The sequence below is a fragment of the Amyelois transitella genome, chromosome Z (assembly GCF_032362555.1).
Source record: "Amyelois transitella isolate CPQ chromosome Z, ilAmyTran1.1, whole genome shotgun sequence".
Taxonomy (NCBI): domain Eukaryota; kingdom Metazoa; phylum Arthropoda; class Insecta; order Lepidoptera; family Pyralidae; genus Amyelois; species Amyelois transitella.
This window is the reverse complement of record NC_083535.1, coordinates 6239048-6263045: the sequence shown is the minus strand read 5'-3', so window position 1 is coordinate 6263045 and position 23998 is coordinate 6239048. Positions and strand designations below refer to the sequence as shown.

General features: G+C 34.7%; 1 protein-coding gene across 1 annotated transcript in view; it reads right to left on the bottom strand.

Annotated features, from left to right (window-relative positions):
- The window catches only part of LOC106133820 (frequenin-2), a 77241-nt gene extending 53677 nt beyond the window's left edge, over positions 1–23564 (bottom strand). The window contains exon 1 of the mRNA XM_013333653.1: positions 23501–23564. Coding sequence (XP_013189107.1) covers positions 23501–23564 — 64 coding nt within the window. The remainder of the gene's footprint in view (positions 1–23500) is intronic.
- Between the last annotated feature and the right edge of the window lie 434 nt (positions 23565–23998).

Sequence of the window (23998 nt, the reverse complement as noted above, 5' to 3'; positions counted from 1 at the left end):
TTCAAATCTGTTTACAATGGCCCGAGGTAATGATGTAACAAACAAATTTGAAGCTTCCTTTTTTTTAGTCTGTGACTAAACTTAGTATTAGTACTATATTATTAGTTATCAGTGAAAATGGCATAATCTTACTGTCACGCTACTTTTTAGTTTGAGGTTGAATGTTTTGAGAACAGTTAAGTAAAATATTTTGCAACGATCACTGTCGAGTGAGTCAGTTATATAGTTACGCAAGTTTTATGCCAATGAAAGTGCATCATAATAGTACTTTCAGTGCATTAAATGGACCGCATACTAAAAAGTCTTACGGAAGTATGTTAACTACACGTTCTCATGAAGTCATCGCATTGAACTATAAGTATTATATTCTAGCTATTATCCACGACTTCGTTTGCCGTAAAAGTTCACTGATAAACTTTCATTTCTTTCTTCTTTCCTTTATTAACTACTTCACTCCCTTCTTTTGCAAGAAAAAAGGGTCTACCTCTAACTCTGTACCAAATTTCATCACAATCGGTTCTGTGTGTTTCGGCGTGAAATTGTAACAAACACACAGAGTAACTTTCACATTTATAATATTAGTAGGGATAGAAGGGATTTAAGGTTAGCATTACTCGCGCCTTCGTCGATTAGGTATCACAAATTTTGTTGCACCCTTCGTTACTATGTTTCTGGTCCGAGCATTATTTTGAGATAAAGCAAGTTGACATCTTTTCAGATGATTAAAGCTGTACCATATAATTTAGAATAACTTTAAATCTTATTTCTTATATATTACCTTTAAATGTATTTGGAATGTTGTAGAGAACTAAATAAACTAAAACAAAAATTATTTAACTTAATATTGCAAAAATAGGCGCTAACCCAAATAACCTTATAAAGAGAGATAAATCAATAACTGGTTCTTATTTAAATTTCGCTACTCACGCTCTTTAAAGGAAGACCTTGCTACTGTAGAAAATGTTGTTTACCTCACACTACAAAAATTTAGGTAATTTACAAATTACTTTATGTAACTAACCTAAATTACATTACCTTAGCTCTATATGACACCGTTTCATGGATAAGGTGGATGATAAGGTAATAATATAAATGATTAAATAGTGTGTTTGTATGTGACAAACACACATATCAAGACTTTATCCCTGAGTACCCACTCAGGGATAAAGTCTTGAAGGCAGAGTCAGTATAGTCAGAAGATAATGACAATGATGAGTCCTAAATTTATAGTAAATTTTTAAGTTTACAAAATTATATTGACAAACTTATTTACGCATCTTCTTTGAACGAGCAGGCAGTCACTTTACCCTTGTCACTTGCCATGATCCATGCATACTTTAGTTCATCTCTTAATGTAAGATTGTGTTTAATATTTAATTTTCATATGTATGTGTGTTGTTTTACTCTGAAAAATATACCTAGTAAGTCTTGAAGTTAGACTAAGTACGAGTATTAAACTCAGTCACAGAAGTATCAACATCGAAGTAGCTTCATGTTAATTATACTAATCCATCGTTACATTATAATGCAAAACAGCCATTAGTCAAACAGTTTTTATATGCGGCGAACAAACCAAGACAGCCGCAAGAAATCCCGTTCGATCAATATCGTTTTGTGCGAAACAGCTGCGGAGTTATTTGGGCCTGCGATATTGCGAGGCAATCAAGGAAATCTGGGCCCGCTGGAGACGTAGCTTTACGTTTACCCGGATGCCGATTTCCCCACCTATTTCTGAAATATTTCATAAAATGATAAAGCAGTCAGATTTAATTAAAGTGATTGAACGAGCTCTCCGTACGTACGTACGTGATACCATACGTGAGTTTATCGGTAATAATTTGTCTTGGTGTTTGATTCTATAAAACTATTAGGTATTTATGGTAACCAATTAAATTTGTTTCCAAAATAGAATAAGCATTAAAACAATCGAATATTAGCATTAGAATTTTGCAAGGGATTGTATTATGAAATTAAAAAGATTTCTGTAAATCCAATAAACAAGTGTTTATGCAGAGTGCACTGAATATGACTAAACTTTAAAACACTTCCCGCTCTATTAAAATAACAGTTCACAGTATGAAATTTCAAGCTAAAATTCAATTTGTTGAAAATTTTATGCTTAAAAATATAACACGATGTTTTCCACTTTGCAAAATTTTTTATAACGCCTCGTCATGTACGTGGCTTTAACGAAATATCTATTATGTATAAAAGAGAATGGTGACTGACATAATAATCAACGTACGATTGAATACATTTAACAATTGTGTCGTTGCCTGTTTAATTTTATGGTAAGCTCGGTGTGATGTGACGTAGGCTAAAGAAGAAATATAATTTGCAGATGCAAGAAGTACCTCTGTACTATACTGTAGGATACGGGATCCACTATCCCGTATTGGGCAAGTCAGGTTATGCAACTCCCACCTCATTCCCACAACCTTTGCTGGGTAATCTTGCCCATATTGGATCATAAGCAGATATACAAGGAGAGTGTGAAGGGAAAGGTCGGAGTGGGAAGACCTAGACGAACGTATCTTGATCAAATTAAGGACGTCCTGGTAAAGGGTCAGGTCAAAAGTACCCGAAACCGCCGAGCTTACATGAAGAGAGTAATGAATGTGGATGAAGCGAAGGAAGTATGCAGAGATCGTGGCAAGTGGAAAGAGGTAGTCTCTGCCTACCCCTCCGGGAAAGAGGCGTAATTTTATGCATGTATGTATGTATGTATTGGATCATGGTTATCTATACAATGACCTCAACGTGCACAATGTTTATACTCGGCGTAAGTGTATCGATTACATAAGTACGCATTTCATTTGTATATGTATCTTGTATTGTTGTTATATTCGTTGACAGAATCTCGAGCAAGTATAAACTTAAGTGCCCATTATTCAGTGGATGTTCGGTAGTCAAAGTGTCCATTATCATGTAGTTTACTCTACATAGCCCGGCTGTAAAACTTGGGCCGGGCGATAAAAAATAAATAAATTTGGACACAGCCCGATTGTATTACGATAGATGTAAAAGTCTATCTGATTATTTCTACGTATTGAAAATTTTTAAACGAAGAGACTCCTATTTGACCGCAACCTTTGCAGGGAATCATAATCCATATTGAATCATAGTACCTACACTCGTAGAATGTGCTATTCTCTTACTCGTCTTTTACGACATCCATGGAAAAGAGAAAAGACGGAGTGGTCCTATTCTAAAGTACTGGAGAACACAGGCACCATTCTAAGTAAAATATTAAGACAAATAATATACATTAATATAATATTACACACAGCCAAGATATGAATCGACGCTGCGACATCTTGACAAAGGAATTTTATGGCTTCAGCGTCAAATCCTCCACTTGTGCCAATATCCAGGTCGCGAACCTTGCAGGACAATTGTATCACTCATATGAACAACAAATATATATATACTAGAGATTTAACTCCATAAATAATATTTTGTATAGATTTTATTTTATTTTACATAAATAACATCGTTTGATGCAAATAAGTGATTCAATTCTTTTACATTAATTAATCAGAAATTAACCGCCGAGCCGAATAGAGCTATCGCGCGACCCTCTCTTCAACTTGTTTTCCTGTAGTTCTATTAAAACGAGTAAGTAAGTAGGTATTTCATCATTCATCTTAAACATCTTGTTTTAAGGAAACCTATTTCTTATTCTTCATTGTATGGCTAAGCATTATATTTTAAATTAAAGGAAAACCAAATTCATTAAAAATTTATAAAAATCACACAAATTCCTGGATAAGTTAAATAAAATTTATTCCTAAAGTCATTGAAAAACAAGATGTTCTTCTGTTCTCACTTTTTGTTGCAATTAGCGACATAGCTGATGTTCAATTTTGTGTTCTTAAGTCATGGGAACTAGGTTTGAATTAGATCATATTGCAGTATTTCGTCGTCGACGATGAAAACAATATTTGCCACCATGAGCGTGAAGCCACCCATTTTCTAGGCAATGCACAGCAATTTGTGCAGGTTATATTTGAAGTTATTTCTAAAGTATACGAGCATTCCTGGCCAGTTGTGATAACCGTCCAAGTAAACAACAGTAGAAATGTTAAACATGCTTCGTTAAGTTGATTCGAGCATAAAATGAAATTACTTTTACTTCAGGTTTAATTAAGTCTAGAGTTTTAAGTCAAATATTTTGTTTTGGAGACTTCAGTATTGAGATGTCGGTATGAAATTAATGTACGATAGTTAGTTATTGCTCAATCAATGTTTATGTCATAAGTTTCTTATGCAGTAAAATAAGATATCAACTATATATTTTCAAATTTTTATCTGGCTCATTTTACATACGCCTGGATACATTTCAAAGCCAACCCAGAAACATCTTCAAAAACACAGTCGTGTGAATTTGAAATAGAAATCTTATGAAGTAAGCAGTACATACATAAGACCTGTGCAAAAAATACACCCACAAATAGTGCAGATTGCTGTCCCTTAGTAAGTTTTCATACTTGATAACAGTCAAAGTTTTCCCAAAGAGTGTTGGCGTCAGACAGGCAGCCGACCGTAAAAACTTTACCAAATTGTATCACGGTATTCGTACTTACTGCTAATATTTAAATTAGATAAAGATTTTAATGGAGATAGGGTTAGACATTCGACAAGAGTTTATGAAGAAAACCGAAAGAGGAGCAGACCATAAAAATGTGAGATGACTACACTAGAGAAATAGCAGGATCTCTGCGAAACAGGGGACACACCACAGGCAACAATGGAAAAGTTGTATGAGTTTTTCGCCTACTATGAAAGATTTTCAAAAGTTACTATGTAATAAATCAGTATAATTTTAGAATTACTTAATGTTTTAATACGAGGACTCATTGTGTCTTTCCTTACATAGATACATATATATGTATACTCGTAATCACGTCTATATCCCTTGCGGAGTAGAAAGAGCCAATGCTCTTGCAAAGACTGATATGCAACGTTCAGCTGTTTGGCTTAATGATGATGATGATTGAGATTCTATAATGAAGCCCAACTTTACGAGAAAGATATATATATGAGTATATAGTGTGTGATATCGGAATCACCTTAGCTTAGGACCCTTCTTTCCCACCTTTAACGGACTTATCGCGCCTACTTTATCAAGTGGTTGTTAGAACAAACAATAATTGCATATTGTGACAAAGTTTCTAATTAAATCGTGGCGTCTGACGTCTGAATGGGTCGCTAGCAAAAACTGAACATCGGTAAGCCATAAAATTCTTTGTAGGTATTATCGTAAACGGCGCGGTCGAAGCGGGAATCGGTATTTCTTTTTCAAAGTGCCGTTTCGCTACCACTAACTAATTTATTGCTGATGGAAGCAATAAAAAGTTTTACTTTGAATTTTTAATTTACATTATTGATGAGAAATTTAAATTTCTCATTTATTTGAAATAAGAAATTAAAAAACTGGGGTAACTTTGCGTCACACGCCATCGGGTGCGGTGAATCTGCTGCGATACCCAGACGCTGGCTTGCGAGAGAAGTGATGAGTATGAATGTTCCTCAGGCATATCACCCAGCCTGGTGAAAGATCTTCCATTTGAGGCCGTTGAGCCGTTACAGTTCATACAAATATTAATATAAAAAAACCAAACTCTTGGATTACTGAAGTCATTCAGTAATTAATTGGATTACAGCCGAAACTACTCAAATATATTTTTATATATTTTAGTAGTTTCTGGTATTTTTTATATTCACTAATGAAGAATGTTTTGGAGGAGAAAATAAATTATTTTTACTTCAGTGGGAATATAACTAATCCTTAATTTATAAAAGACCGTATGAAGAAATAGCTAGTTCCTATGCACATATACTTTACAAGACATTATTTTAAAGGGAGGAAAATGGTTTCTTTAGACTGTTTAAATTTGCATCACGAGATAATTAGTCTCCGCGCTGGAGTCTTTGACGCAGATGTCTGAAGACGTAATTGTACAAAGATTTATAGAGTAAATAGAATCGTTCAGAGTTTAGTCTATGTCTCCTTGGAATTTTCCCATATTCGTATGTATGATAATTTTTGTTTTTGTATCCGCGGTGGGCTGCTTCACTTTTCGTGCATATTGCAAAAGTAAATGAAGAGCTTTTACACTCCAAATTCTTTCCTTAAGGCGATAGGTCTCAGTAATTATCGGAATTTCAATTCTAGCACCCAGGGCTCCTTTCTAGGGACTTGTTTCACGCCAGGAGGAACAAAAATCAGTAATTTCAATCATAAATGAACTAAAATGAATCTACAAATTACACATCGTTACACCTATTAATTGTATTTTTTTTACTTTATTAAACAAGGATTTTTAATATTAAAAATTGGATTTCATGCCTGCAGGGCCAGTGACACACGCGGGGCAGCCCTGTTGCCATACCGCATTAATCACTTATCATCAGGTGGTTTGAATTTGTACGTTAGTCATATATTTTTGCTTACTTAGTAGTAGTATGATACAGTGTACCAGCTTCCTCAGCCTGTTACTACGAAAAATTCGAAAATTGTGCTCGGATTTAGCACGGTCAAGTCTTAATTTAATCGATGTAGTAGACTTAATTAACCTGGGTGAAATTCAGCTATGTTAGTTAATATTTGGTAGAATATGTACATACAGCTGAACGTATCCTAACAGACTTTTCAAGCCTGTTGGCTCTGTCTACCTCACAAGGGTTATACACGTGACTATACGTGACTATAAGTTTGTAAATGATTTAAGTGCACAGTTAAATTTGTACAAATTTCTTTCAATATGCAATTTTCATTTTCATCAGGCCACTTGATCGTCAAAAAACGTAATGAAAATGATATGCATTTACGTCCATATGTTGTGAGCATTTAACAAGTTTGCTGTAGATTGGTCCACCAATTTCCAATAATCCCAGCCGCGCAGCCTTTGTCATGGAGATAAGCCTATGATTTTACAATAGGATAACAAACATAAAGTGGATTGTATGGGAATGCCGAAATGGAATAAAGGGAATCGGACTAGTTCCTGTAATACTGAGTTGATAAAAAATGTAATAGCAATCTTATTATTAGTATAAACAAATTGGTTGAAATTCTCAGCTTAATATTCCTGGTAGCATAACATTCAGAACTTCCATCAGTGCGCTATTAAACCTTGATGAACTAAAAGTCCCATTAGGTTTTTATTTTATGACAGATTGTAAAATTTTCCATCACAAACAAGTAAAAATAAGTGGGACGTTGTAACTAGGGGTCACATCCTCCACGCGATATGCAATATGGTTCCGGGACACTTTAGAATAGGACCACCACTCTATCCCTTAACATGGATGTCGTAAAAGGCGACTGAATTATTTCTATTTAAATGTAAATTTCATCTTTAAACCGTACGCTGAACGTGTTGAATTAGTCTTTGCGAGACTGTTGGCTCCGTCTACCCCATATGGAAAAAAGACGTGATTATAAGTAATGTATGTTGTTAATATGAACACACAAACACATATTTTGTCAAGAAAAAAAACAATCAATCAATTCTTGATTATAACATTGCTGATGTTTTACAAGTAAACCTATCATCTATGAAAAGAAAGGTTATATAGAAATCATCAGCTACCTGTGGATACACTGCTACAGTACGTATGAATACCTATGTACTGTACATCCGTTGTAAAATATTAGTTACATATACTATCATTACAAACTCTAAAGAATACACAGACTAATTTTACTTAGTTTGCCAGATACATCATCCCGATGAAACTGTAGGTAGTTTCGAAATTGACATCAGGAATTAGTATTCACTGGTCAAAGTGTACATTCTATCGCCACAGCTTTTACTAATTAACTCGGCGCCGTTGCTCCATTCAGGTAAATACAGACGCAATCAACTAGCATTTAACAGATGCAGGATAGTCGGTTTAGGTTACATTTGATGGGGAACATCTGATGGAATTTGTATAATAAACTTTAATCTTAAAACATTTAGAAAGTTATTCCTATTCTGCATAGCTTATTCTGTCATAGATTTGATATTTAGATGCGATGCTAGTAAATTAGCGTATTTAGTATGTTCAATTGAATTTATAAAAAATAAATAAATTAAGAACAGTGTTTAACATCGGTGAGATGAAACCGTAATAAATAATGCGAACAAAAGAAGACCTCAAGCATTACGCAGCTATGCGAATAGAAATCTGCCGTATTTTCTGCCTTTGTTTTTCCACAGACAAGGAGCCTACGGGGTTGGCAGCCGTGGAAAAGTAAAAAGAATGTCTCTGAAAGTTGCGTCACCTCTTTACTGAACTTATTGTCGTGCAGACAGACATCTGTATTATAAAATATTCAGATTTATTAAAATTTTGTTTAAATGCTTAGCAAATCTTTTTTCGGCTTTTGGTCAGCATATAAAGTCATATTGTGTAAAAAATTGTTATATTGTTTACTAATACTAATAAAAGAAGGCAGGCGTTTTTATCTAATCTTTTTAGATCTACTTGGTTAGAATTAGTATGTTAAGGAAAGGTCCTTTTAGGCCTAATATAATAGCGGCCAAGAGCGCATATTTTTAATGACGTACGTAATTATCATAAGTAATACGGATACATGTTCCGATTCCGCATTATATCATAAGTACTATTATTAATTCTTATTTGAAAAACAAAAGAAAATATTAATGAATATAAATATATAAAGCAGACCGGTAACAACACGTCATAAGTTATGCTATCAATTTTACTTATTTCCTTACGAGATCAAGTGAGTATAGAATATTTGTGCTTGTTGTGGGCTCCAAGTCAATTGCGCGCTCCATATTTGATGGACACTCGATGGCTACAATTGTATCCTCCCTCATCTAGACAGACCGGCGTCATTGTTGATGTGTGTGTGTGTGTGCGTGTTGTGAGTGTATGTAGTGTGCGTGTGTCATAGCTTTGTCAGAACTCAATGTAGCGTAGCCTACGTAACTAACGGGGAGTCACTGTAAATGCGACCAAGAAAAATATGAATATTATGTTTCACATATACAAAAGAGTTAAAATTGTTAACATGCTTATAAATGCTTTTTATTATTCCATAATCATACTCCACTCTATATTATTACTTTTGTTTTATTTATGTATATACTCGACCTCCAAGTATATACATATATATATATATATATATATACATTTATATATATACATTCATTGACATTTATAATACTAGTACGATAGCATGGATTGAAGCGTCAAATTAACATTGTTATTAAATGAGTCAAATGCATTTTTTTTACTTCACCCAAAAACTCCAATACAATTTGTAATACAAATTGCTGTCGTAAACCAAATATGAGACGATCTTATCTAGATGATATAACCACCCTGTCTAGTTCGATCATCTGATAAGGCAAACTTTGTAAATATTACTGCTGACATAGTATATTTATTTTGAAGTTATATAACAAAATAGAAGCTAAGTTAGAAGTGGCGTTAACCTTATAATCGGCTTAGCTTTTGAACCAAGTTGTGAACTGGATTAGATAAAGGTTAGCAAATTCTGAATTATAGGTAAACAGTTATTGGATTATTTACTCCGAATATTTATTAAGTATGTATTTTTTCTGTTTGATTTCTACCAAAGAAGCTTATAAGCTTTTAAAATGAGAGTGTCCCAAGACATTTTTATTTGATATATTATGTTCAGAATAGGTAAGTATATAAAATAAATTGTAACAATAATTTAAGAATCAACTTATTAGGTAAGGAAGCAAAATCTGCTTGCTGATTAAATGCATTGTCTACAAATTCAGTTAGACATAAATAAAATATTCTATATTTTTTTTTCTTTATTCTAATGTCTATATTCCTTGCGGAATAGAAATACTGAAAGGCCTAATGGTAGAACTAAGCACCAAATAGTGACAGTTTTCTAGCCCAACGCCTACTAAAAAAATACCAAGGTTTATTAGCCTTGCCTTAACGGCTTTTTATGACATCCATGCGAAAGATATTGTAGAGCGGTGTCATATGGTGGTAAAATAAAAATTTACAAAACTAAATTAAATCAAAAATTAATATTACATTACTTGTGCTTTACTTGCGACATCTATAATGGTATATGTGGTACTTATTCGTCGAAATAATATTTTTGCTTAGTTGTCGAAGTAAGGAGAATTGGTCCGACTATGTCGAGTCGATTTATTGCCTCGAAAAATATTCTTGAGATTAATTTTTAGAAGTTTGGAAACGGCACGCGTGTTCCCGAGTATGTAGCATATTCATGACACGCGAATTTTTCAAATACCTACGTATTCAAATACGAAAATAATAAAAACAGCCCAGTTATGCTATCATTTTTCAGGTTAATTTTGCTAAACTAGTTAAGACTGTTGTTGAGGTATTCTGATACCTTCTTGGAACCTGTTCTTTACTTGTGCTTTACCTAAAAGTAGTTTAAGTTAATAAAAGGTACAAAATTGGTCGTAAAGCCGCACTCGGCGCTCCTCTCCAGAAAGATGAGGATGTAACCGGGACTAACGTCAGAAGGGAGAAGAAGATATGGGACGAAATTAATTTCATATATCATATTACGACTACCTATCTATGCTTTAAAGTAGACAATCCCGTGACATTTAAACTATGAATAACCTGACTAGTTTGGGATGGCTGAATTACTTGAACCATAGAACAAAAACAGTGGGTATTGTGAAAAACTTTGAGGACCACGAGTTTAGATTTGAGATAACGGGAGACAAGGGTGGACCGCGAAGCTTCGTCATGTCACACTTTGTTCCGGATATGACTAATATTCTGAAGTTTACATGTTATTAATTAGAGGTTCACACGTAACTAAGTTTAAATTAGTTACCTCTGGTGAGTGCGAGTTTGTTGTTACCACTGAGGCTATTATCATAAATTTGCACCTACCTAATTTAGCCAGTTAAACATAATTTAGTCAGTACAAAACGTATGTTATCAAATGTATGAATGCTAAGTATTGTTTATTATCAAATCATTATCTTTACATATGGATTTTGGGTCTTATCATTCCCGAGCTATGATGACTTGTGTTTCAGTTATACAGTTTACTTTTATTCTCTCTATCTCATGTGATATCTTCTATTTTATTGTAATAGTTCTCCTTCGCGGACAAACTATTATTTTTAACACTTAAATGTCTAATGTTCTAAATAAGAATCAACAGACATTTTCATTTAAAATTATTTATTTGTGGTGGATGTGGGCTGTTCATAGAAGGCTTTTTTGTTAAGAATTTCTCCATAAGTTGAAAAATAAGCAGAAGTTAACTTAATGTAAGCCGAAACGGTTTTATTTTTATTAAAAATAATTCAGTCCAGGGTATATCGGATTTTGTTCAGCATTGGTAATGGCAGCTTAGCATTCAGGAGTAATATGAAAATCGGGAGACGTAAACATGTCGTCCGTGGGGTCACGTTATATTTTTAATATTTCTTGATGCATTTTAACCTGTCCCAGGTTAGAAATGATATACGGCGGCCACAACGCGGGTCGTATAAGCATTAGAGCACAAATTTACGAGGCTTGTCGCAAGATGGGTCGTCCGTGTATAAAAATTATGACTTGAATTAAGATACATAACAATTTTAATTTTCCACACAAATGAAAGAAGTTGTTTCACAATAATAGATACTATTGACTTTTATAATCAAAATAGGTTTTGAATGAACTTTGTTCATGTATTCAACCATAGTTGATGTATATGTAGAGTATAATAAGCAATAAATTATATTTGGTGCAGGGTGTCTATTTACAGGGACAATACAATATAAATTTAATTTTGATTTCTTTTATTTTTTATGTAAGACTGAAATTTATTTTATGATTTATTTATTTTCTAATCATTAACTTAGTTTATTTGTCTCCAACACACGTTAAATTAAATCTGTGCCCAACACAGCCAGGGTTTTATTTATTCAATTTTCAGAATTCAGGTGACGGACAAAAATCAACCGACAAAAACAAAAGAGTGCGATATAAACGGTGTCAGACAGGACACTTTGCATTAAATACTGATACACCGCGCCCCAGTGGGTATTATATAAATTTTAAAACGGCTCTCCCGTATCCGGCGTCATAAAGGATGATGGATGTCGCTGCGAGGCCTATTGTTCCTGTGACGTCATCGCCGTTACATTATATAATCCGTGACGTCTGAGCCTGAAAGCATTGAATAGACGTCTACACTAAAACATAAAGGTAGGTTCAATTTCATCTTTGCAAATAACTATTACGTACAGATCGAAATTATGTAGTAGATTATTTGCATTATTTTACTGGAGTTATATTCTGCGGGTGTTTTTTTAAGGTTCAATATGTATGAACAATGGGTCATTCACAGCTTTTTATCATATTTTCTAATTGCTACGTGCAAACATTTACGTCTCTTTTTTGGACTATGATGTCCATATATACATCTAGTAAAAGATTTATAGTAGGTACCATGAATGCAGGATAAATTGATAGTGTTTAAATTTATTCAACGTCACATTCAAATTGTGTACTTACAAATTTTAACTACTCTACTTTTTATGAGATACGAAGAAAATTGAACAGCTTACTAAATCATTATATCCGTTAAGCATGAACCATAAACTTATCTCATTTTCCCGTTAAACAACTTCAGCGCCCGGATCCCCCTTAAATAATGGTTATAAAATGTACAGCGCCGACATGATACAGTAGGATTTTCTTTTTAAAGGAAAAATAAAAATACACAAGTAGGAACGTAAAGGCAAAAAATTTTGAAATGTGAACAATAATAAGATGAATGTCACTATAATATCTGAGTCTATGAAGAAGCTCATATAAATACGGCTTATTAAGGCTTTACGTACACACGACTACAGCTGTATAGCTAAATAATACATACATACATACATAAAATCACGCCTCTTTCCCGGAGGGGTAGGCAGAGACTACCTCTTTCCACTTGCCACGATCTCTGCATACTTCTTTCGCTTCGTCCACATTCATAACTCTCTTCAGACAAGCTCGGCGGTTTCGGGTACTTTTGACCTGACCCTTTACCAGGACGTCCTTAATTTGATCAAGATACGTTCGTCTAGGTCTTCCCACTCCGACCTTTCCCTCCACACTCTCCTTGTATATCTGCTTAGTCAACCTGCTTTCATTCATCCTCTCCACATGACCGAACCATCTTAACATACCCTTTTCTATTCCTGTAACTACATCTTCTTTCACATCACAACATTCCCTTATCACGCTGTTCCTTATCCTGTCACTCAATTTCACACCCATCATACTCCTTAACGCTCTCATTTCCACTGCATTTATTCTGCTTTCATGCTTCTTTTGCCATACCCAACTTTCACTCCCATACATTAATGTCGGGACCAACACGCCCCTGTGCACAGCCAGTCGAGCCTTTTTGGATAGTTTCTGACTGCTCATAAAGGCATGCAAAGCTCCATTCACCATGTTCCCCGCGTTCACTCTCCTTTCAATATCACTATCATACTTGCCATCTGATGTAAACTTTGATCCTAGATATACAAACTCTTTCACTTGCTCCACTTTTTCTCCTCCAATCAAAATATTACATGCTGTCATTTCTTTCTCCATTTCAAAAACCAGTGTTTTAGTTTTACTTACGTTCACTTTCATTCCTTTCTCTTTTAAAGCTTCATGCATACAGTTTACCATCTCCTGTAACTCCTCCGCTGATGACGCCAGTATAACCTGATCGTCGGCATAGAGCAGACATTTGACGAGTAACTCATTCATCCTTAATCCACTTTTAGACTCTTTCAAATCTGTCAAACAGCTATCCATAAATAGGTTGAACAGCCACGGTGACGCAACACATCCTTGCCTAACGCCTTTCTCAATCTTAAACCACTCAGTGTGCGCTCCGTTTATCCTGACACAAGCACTCGAATCCTCATATAAGGAATTCAGTGCTCGTATTAAGAGACTGCTCACCCCATGCATAGAAAGTGCTGACCACAATTCATTCCTCTCAACTCTGTCATAGGCCTTTTCCAGATCTACGAATGTGCAATAGACTTTTTGACTCTTGGCCAAAAACTTTTCGGCTATGCACCGCAAGGAAAAGACCTGATCAGTACATCCCATTCCCTTTCGAAATCCCGCTTGAGCATCCCATATTTTGTCATCAGTTTCATTCCTGACTCTATTAATCAATACCTTAGCATACAATTTGCCGACGACGCTAAGCAGGCTTATACCACGATAATTTTTGCAGTCCAGCTGTGACCCTTTTCCTTTGTAAAGTGGCACGATAACAGCCTTACACCAATCTTTTGGTACTCGGCCGCTTCTCCAACACAAATTGAAAAGGCAGTACAACTGACTAGCTACTACGCCTTTTCCTGCTTTAAGCATCTCGACCGACACTCTATCACACCCAGCAGCCTTTCCCGCTTTCATACTCTTAAGTGCTTCCACAATTTCGAACATTTCAATTTCGCCTTCCATCTCATTCTCTTTTTCTTCGCTATAGCAGAAATCTTTCTTATTTCCTTCCTTTTTTTCAAATAAACTTTCAAAATAGTCCTTCCATATCTTTAGTACACATTCTTCTCCTTTCACAACGCTACCATCCTGGCATCTGATCCTAGTCAGCTCTCTGGTTATAGTATTTCCTCGGGCTGACCTTACGGATTTCCAGAATACTTTCAGATTTGACTGAAAGTCTTCTGATAGCCTTTTATCAAAATCCTCTTTATACTCTTCTTTCTTTCTAATCACAGCTTTCTTAACCAAATCTTTCATTTTCTTATATTCCTTACGTGCTTCATTCACATCTTCATCTATAACCTCTTGCATTCTTAAGTTAGCTTTTGCTGCTAACAAATCCAGCCATGCTTTCTTCTTTAATCGCACAAGTTCTTGCACATCTTTACTCATCCACGCATTTTTGTGATTTTTTCCTTTCCTTCTTCTACTTACACCACACACTTCAACAGCTACTTTCACAATTCTTTCTTTAAATTCCTTCCATCCATCTTCAATATCGCTCATTTCCTCTAAATCTTCAAATTCATCCTTCAGTCTATTAATATACTTCTTACCTACATCCATATCTTGCAAATTTTCTACTTTTACTCTTTCCAAAGCGCTGGTTTGCTCCCTTACCCTGTGCCGCCAGCGATTGAAGATACCCCTTATCCGGGATATCACCAGTAAATGGTCCGAGTCAATGCCAGCACCGCGATATGCACGGGTATCCAGCACTTTGTTCTTCAATCTTTCATCTACAATCACAAAGTCTATCATACTTTTTAAAATACCTTCCACTCTTGTGTAGGTGTGGATCTCTTTATGTTGAAACATTAGCTAAATAATGACTAAATATAATAACTAGCAAAGCACACCTGTATCAAAGTACTCTTTTAGATTTGGTAATAGAATTTTATGGTCATATACCAAATATTACGTGCGTGTTGAGCGCACATTATTAGCCCTAGTGTTTGTTTAGAGTTACAACTATACTTCCGACAATATAATTCCATAGGGTTCATCGCTTTATCCTGTTGTCGTGTGGTTTGTACTTGCTAGCACTTTAGTCCCATGGGTATCCTAAAAGGCGACTAAGGGAAGAAGTACATTGATCTGACTGTTGGTCTGCTAGCGTAAATAAAATATTGTGTGCGTCAGTTGATACTCTTTTCGTGCAGAATGTTAAAAGTTAATTAAGGGAAAGGCTTATGATGTTGAAATTCTCCTTTAAAGCTATGAGATAGCAGCCTTGTCAATCTCATAATCTCAATTCGGCCATTACGTCAAAAAGTGAAAATAAAAAAACGGGTGGTATATAAGCAAGCGATAGTATATACCTAATACGAGCCAAGGGCCGGACTAGTAAGTACTAGTGAGCTAGTATGAAGTTTAGATAAACTTCGGTTTTTATTCTAAGCTAAAGAATATATATAAGTATAACAATTCCTAGCTAGGGAGAATAATGTTCCAATTTATGTCACTTTGATAAGGTATTCACCATTATTACTAATAATTACGATAGACCGACTGATTAGTTCAATTCGTACCTATCTAGTGAAAGCGGATAGCAATAATGGGAAATTACTTTCATTGCACAATTATATGTGGCATAGTAATTACTGTAGAGGAAAATACACGTATTTTCGCCAAATGTATTGAAACATTTTAAAAGTTGCAAATGAAAAGAACATGAATATAAAGTCTGTGAATACATAAAATGTGGATCCGATCTCTGAATACAATACCTATAAAACTCAAATGTGACTGACAGACAGTGCACACTGTAAAGTCAAACTATTTTATAGTCTCAGAAAGCTGTGTTAGTATTTAAATCCTTTGGGAAGACGTCCCGCTAGCGAATTTCCATATTTAGGTAAGCGGCAACGATAAAAACAAATACTTTCGAGATCACGGACAAAAGCACGTTAACTGCAAAATACATTTATTAAAAGAGAAATGCATAATGTTGCACTAAAACCTAAATAAATTTGACCAAAGTTTGTTACGTGTTTTTGTAAACAGGTGTCATTGAGGCGTCCGTTTCCCAGTAGCATTAGGGTGGCCTCCCCATCAGCCTTGACTGAAATGGGACAGAGGGAATGGCAAATGACAAATAGGCCTAAAGCTAAAGGGTATTTTACACATATTCCCCAATACAATTACTGTCTTGGCGAGTCAGTTTTTTGAGCCAGCACAGTTATGCTCATATGTATATAGCTTATAAAATCTAAGGGTAAGTTGTACCTGTAGAATTTGCAATAATAATAAGACTTATTCCGATTTGTATGGTTGCAATAGAAATTAACAATTATTAATGGGTCGCAGTTTAACCAAAACCAAATCTTTACTTTTATCTTTGAAAAAATATATAACCCAAGTTCAACTCTTTATCCTTAATTATTGTGTCTGTATGGCGAATGGTTATAGCTGACGCGCAAAATAGTAATCACACTGGCCTAGCGTTTGGACAGCGATTGGACCAATGTGTAAATCGGACTTGTGATTAGCATTGCACAAATATTTTGTGAGATTAATATTTTTTTTCAAAGTACCCGAAACCGCCGAGCTTGCATGAAGAGAGTTATGAATGTGGATGAAGCAAAGGAAGTATGCAGGGATCGTGGCAAGTGGAAAGAGGTAGTCTCTGCCTACCCCTCCGGGAAAGAGGCGTGATTTTATGTATGTATGTATTAATATTTTTGAGTGCGTATTTTGTACTATTGATTACGTTCGTTATAGGACGCTTTAAATGAATTATCAAAGAAGATAAAAGTTATAAAAAATGAATATCTTTTACATACAGATATATCTAATAAAAGGAATGTTAAAAAGCGTAGTAAAAAAGCATTTGTATCAAACTTATAAACAAGATAAACGTTAATGAGTAAGTACAAAGTCCAAAGTTATCTTTCATAGTCTCCTATAATATATAAACCTATCCAAGAATTCTTATATCAAAATCTACAAGAAAAATTTACGTGACAAATATGGTTTATCCAAATGCACTATGACGAAAATACCAAACAAGTTGCATATCTTTTCACATATTCTATTCTCCATAGGAAAAATCCACATATCACTTTGGAACCATAAAATGCGTCGTAAAACGGAGTATACGCAAAGTAAACCAGGGGGTTCAAAAGGGCTTTATTTTCCTACATATTTCAAAGCTGGTCGTTAAAGTCCGGTCACGTGAACTTCGTAGAGCTTTCTTACTCTGTGTTTGTGTATGGTAAGACAGAGGGTTGGAATGAACTTAAATAGTTGGCTACTTGATGCAACATAGAATTGGTTTTCTGCGGACTTCAAAAAAGAAGGCTATCAATTCGAAGTTATTTTTTGTAGCTTTGTTTTGCGATTATACTTCCGGCAGACTATATCGGATCTCTATCAAGATCTGATGATGAAATCTTAAAGTAAAATAGTTATTAATTGGCAGAATGATTGATGGTGAAAAGTAATTTCAAAATCTTTCAGAGGTTTACATCTGGTCTGTTTGATGAAAACTAAAAATACATACATACATACATAAAATCACGCCTCTTTCCCGGAGGGGTAGGCAGAGACTACCTCTTTCCACTTGCCACGATCTCTGCATACTAAAATAGTAGTAAAAACTAAAAATGAAAGAGGATATTTTGATCTGCTGATGTTCTTCCCCAATCGATGGATTAGCTCTAGAGTATAAAAAGAAAAATGAATTTTGTAATGTTAATGCCTAACCCAAAAAAGTTATAAATAGTAGGTGGCGACACCTACAGCAAATTAGGCAAACACGCGATCTCACCGTCTGAACATGAACACGTCTGGCATTCCACTCCTAACCATATTCTACCCAAAGCAATTTGGATCTTTTATTAACCCTCTGTCATAAATGAGGGGTGCAATTACTTTGATGGACATGCTCTAATCTACTGAGCTAAAACATTCGACTGGTAATGGAAGGCCTAGACGTAAGAATTTGGGTTGTACTAAATAATAGTCAGTGTAATAGCTTAGCATTAAACTAAATGTTTTGTATAATACTTGATTGATCTGAACACGGTAGCTTAATAACTATAGGATACTGCACTTTTAAAGTTTTAAAGTGGTATCATATAAATAAGATGTTAAGCAAGTGTGCTGTTTCGAAAATGTGATCTTTTGCGCCGTAGCTCTTACAATGCCCGAATACCTATATAAATTTGCTGGCGTCTGCCCGAGGCTTCGACGCGTTTTAATTGTAGTCTGAGTGGTATGCTGAAAAATAAGTTACATAACTGTCTTATCTTGTCTTCTTGTCCAAATCAATTCAGGAGACCAACTTAATGTTTTCTTGATCGAACCGTCATGTTTTCGTGCTACGAACTTTTGATGCGATTTGATAAATAAAGTCATAAAAACATAATGTCCATATCGATGGTGATGGCGGTTATATAAGACCAACGATAATTAACGTAGTAGCTAGATACTACTAGTTCGTCGATGTGTATAAAAAAAAATTATTTTTCGCTTATTGAAAAATCAATAAGGCAAAATTCTTTTACTTTATAAGATTTTGCATTTTTGGAAACAAATCTTAATTTCGGAAATTCCCTCAGAAGCATATATAGTTCCAGGAAAGTTCTGATAAGGGTGAAGTTACTTATTAATATGAGTTGAAATATAAATCATGCTGCTGAATAATATTATGTTATTATGAATTTTTGAATAATCTTAACTAAAATGTAACTGGATTAAGTCCGTAAAATGTGAACTCTCGTTTATACCTGTTCCCGATGTTTGTAATTATGGATAAAATAAATAAAAATACTCTAAGGAATGGCAGGATATTCTTCATAAATATTGAATGTGTATTCCACATTTAGCTTTTGACACCCAGTAGTTTGGTATATAGGTTGTCGGTCAGTCACACAATAACACAAAACAAATTGTATTTATTGACTCTTGGTAGATTTGACTGATAAATCAAATACATGTTTATACTTCGGTAATGACAATTACAACTGATTTGAAAAGGCGCATTTGTCATCGTTAGACACGGCAGAAAATACCTGTGTAGGTAGGCGAGTGTTCGCGAGGTCTAACTAGGGCTATGTCTATTATGACGCTGTCAGACATCACTGTAGACCTCACGGCGCCTCCAAGTTTCCCTTAACTCCCCAATAAAGCTAACTTATCCACTTATCCTCGAGCACTCCACAATTACTGGCAAGGTTACTAGCTTTCGAATTAATGCCTTAATTTATTGGCCTGTACATTTCAATTAGTTATAATACGATAAACTTTGTTAATTTGGACTTGCTAAGGATGTACCTACTGGTATCAGTATTATTTTTTCGTTGTTTGGACTCGACCATATAAAAAACAAAATTACTTAGTTACCACTTTTCTGTGATAAACGTTGGTTAGGAATATAAAATAGTCTTTGTCGTCTATACCTAGTAGTTTCAGATGAATCGTGATGGGATAACAAACAAATGTACTTACACACTTTCCCAGAAGGACAGTGATTCTAGAAAATATTGTTCTAGTCAATCCTAAAATTGTATCATCATTTTAGGACTGACTAGCATTGAACCTTCGTGGGAAACTAAAGTAACTGTTATCATCGCTACATATCCAGTTTCCTGGTCGTCCAAGTTCCTTACGATTGTATTCCTTACGACCGTATGAACGTCGGTTTGCAATAACAATCAAACAAATTTATGTAACTCAGAAAAAGGAGGAAATCTAGAAAAAAAAGAAACATTTATAAGTCTCATATTTTAACCCTTCGACTACCGATGGTCATAAACGGTCAGAAGGAAGGAAGAGAGTACAGTATTTTGTTTCTTTTTAATTTGCTTGCCACTTCCATCAGTTAGCCTTGTATTACGTTTATACTGTTTATTTAACTGCTTGTATAAGACACCGTCAAAACGATTAAGGGAGGAGACGGCGAGGCCACAAGGCGTGTCGAATTCACTGCGTAGCAACACGCACACCGACTAATAGCAACACTGTCACTTTGTTTACCTTTTCAAGGAATAAATTAAAACGACTTTTGTCTCGCAACTTTAACGCTGTCAATTTTATTATTATATAATTTCCACAAAAGGCATTTTAATATTATTTTGCTCTACTTGCACATGTAAATACTTCGGTATAGTGGTGCAAGTGAATAAAAAGTCTTTACCTATCCCTCCGGGAAAACGGCGTGATTTATAAGATAACTTTGTGTACTGGATTTGAATCCACGCACTACAGACTTGTTAACAAAAGCCTTAATAAATCCATTGGACTGATTGGCAGTATATTAACAAACATTACATAAATTATGTTACCCTAATATTGTAGTTTTCGTTCTTTGTTAATAAAATACTTACTAAACTGGTCTGTATTTAAAAATTAACAAACATTTGAAATCCAGGTTCATTAGGAAAATAATTGTTTTCTCTTATAACCTGACGTGGGATCGAACCTCGTAACATAAGAGTCAGTACAAAGACTGGCTTAACAAAAATCGGTTATTGGCATTTTGTTTGTGAATTTGTTATAAAAAAATCAGTTAGTTAAATCATTTTGCGTGAAGGTAAGTTTGAACAAAGAGTGATTTAATTGCGACGGCTTGATGAATCGATTTCCACTTATGAAGCCACTTGGCAAGGACGACGAATTCGAATCGAAGCGGAATGCGCAACCAGCAAGGCCTGTCCCAGTTCTAATAGCGCCATAGAGCTATAGCTACAAGAACTGCCTCTCCTGGAAGGTAAAATTAAATACCTACGACACAAAATATCGCGATATTGTTCTAAGCTGGTGTAAATGTAGACGCAGCACTATTGTTTGTTTAAATTTCAGAAAAATATTTCTTTAGCTTCGGTTGTGTTTTAAAGTATACGAAATGATAAAAATATATAAATCGGGTGTACGTAATGTTTGATTATTGTTTTATCATCTCGTATATTTTAAAACACAACCGAAACTAAAGAAATATTTTTCTGTGTAAGTAGATTAGTTACAGTTACTCAGATTTAATAATTCCAAAATGAATTCAAGAGACATATCGCTATTTCGTTTTGGATTGGGTATAGGTTAATCAAACTAACTTATTTAACAAATTATTTTATAATTATTTAAAATGACAAATCACTCGTTTGATAGAGCTTAGATACATGGTACCGTAAGTATACGCAGCTCCAAGAGAGATATTGATATATTGTAAAGGAAAATGTCGTTTCTATGCAAATATAAATTAAAATAAAATCCATGTCTAGTAAGGGAATTTGGGACAACCTGTCTCGTAGATCATCAGTGTTAATTAACAGCGAACCTACTGTACGGGCACGATGTAAGATACGATATATCAAGCTATGTCTCACTTGGCAGAATTCCCGCCAAAATTGGCATGCGATTCAAAGACGCGAGTACGTTTTGAGAGTTGGTATGTTTACTAAATATTACAAGGTGACCTACATTCTAACGACTAAAATTTTACTTTTGTTCAATTTCATTTCGGTTCTTCTGATATTGAAAATAAAGTATAATTTTATTATTGTGCTTCTTTATGTAGTAGTACTGTTTTACTGAAACTGTCAGAGTTCATGTTTTAAAAAGTTAATATTAACTAATACATGATGCCCCATCCCTGCATACTTCTTTTACTATATGATGTTCCCTGGTTTTCTGTTACACTTTCACATCTGATTTTGATGATTTATTTAATTAATAAAGTTAAATATCTGAAGTAAAACAAGCTACCTACTTAATAATATAGTTATTAATACTTATATTACCCTGGCGGAGCTGTGGCAAAAGGTTCGTTTTCTCAAAAATTTGGAAATAAATGTATGTTTGTATAAACATTGAAGCTCACAACGGAGTCTTTAATATCATGTGCACACGTCTATAGAAGTATAGAGCTGTGCCTCAAATATACAATACCTACTATGCGTAGTGTGGTACCACCTATACATGAGCTTGTCGCGTGACATTCACAAAACAGGCAACACGTTGATTTACATTTTATCGTTTCAGTAATGCGCCTATCTGGCTACCTTTATGTTCTTTTATCCATAAAAACATACTTGCATATAATAGGATATCTAGACAGGGAAAACATCGTTCCACTTGCTACAATACCTGCATACTTCTTTTACTCCATTCACAATCATCAATCTACTCATACGCTTGTTGGTTCTTAACGCACTTAACTTTGGTAAGGGTATTCTTGACTTATTCATACACAAGGAAGTCTCCGATTTATACAAGGTACGTACGTCTACTATTAGTATTTTGAAAGTATAAAAGTTATCCCATCTATCTAAAAAGTGAATTTCTAATGAGTACCTATGTACTCATTTTGATTATTCATATATCCCTTAAACCCAGACCTGGGACTTATATTGCCAGAGGGTAAAATCTACCCTTACGACACCACTGTCGAACCAGGCGTTCATACAATTCCATTTAAAAACGACCTTCATAAAAGCTCCATTTCCCTGCGATTTAATTAAAGACCCAAAATGTTACTTCTTTTAAATTACTTCTATTGATATCCAAGTCTTCAATCGTTTCAAATCCAAACTTAGTAATTGTCTTTCATATCCATTAGATCTGAACATTTCACGATCTGACAATAGCCATTTAAATAACTAGGTTAAAAGACTATGAAATATACGAAAAGGTTATTACCGAAATGTCATTTGCACTCTCTTTAGAAAACCCCGAGCTTGAATGAACTCATTGGAGTAAGTAGGTATGTACCGAATTATGGCATTGAAAAAGAGATGCAATAAATAGATAGATGGATGCCTATCCGTATTTACATTTGATCAAAGCATTTTTAATAACATCAATCAATATTAATCTCTATTTAGATCTGTAAGTGTAGCTTTATTTTCAGTTTCCCCGTAGTTCCATTAGTCTGCCAATTTTTCCATAAATAGCTTCGGCCCTATTTATAAAAAGCGGGCATTGAAAGACTGTTCTTGGAATTGACACTTAAAACGGGGACATTGAGAGCAATCAGATGAAACACTAAGGTACTTACAGTAAGTGGCACTCGTCAGTCTATCGATTGTGTCTTGCTTCAGCTTGGAGTTCTTCTTACCCATCTTCGGTGAGATTCTTATAGCCACACGCACACACACACTTGTTTTTGTCACGAGTGACGTTTTACATATTATTCACCCGGTCACTGGTCGGTCCACCTGAAAACAGAGAATTGTATTAAATTTTGTGGTGAAGTATTGCTAATGGGAAATAAGGTTATAGCTGAGGTCACGATAAGATAACGCGTGGATAATATCTATGAATACAATATCAAGTAGTTTTGTGTAATGAAAAAAAAACCTATTTGGCGCAGTGGTAGTGTTTTCTTCCTTCACAAGATCCAGGGTTCGTTTTCCTTAGGTCATGATGATAAACGAGCTTTTTCTGATAAACATGGGTTAAAGATTTTAGTTCAACGTGAAAAGTCTTTATTTTAATTTGTAGTAGGTAGGTAGTCGTTGAGTTAGTATTCAATAGCACAAGTTTAGAATTTACT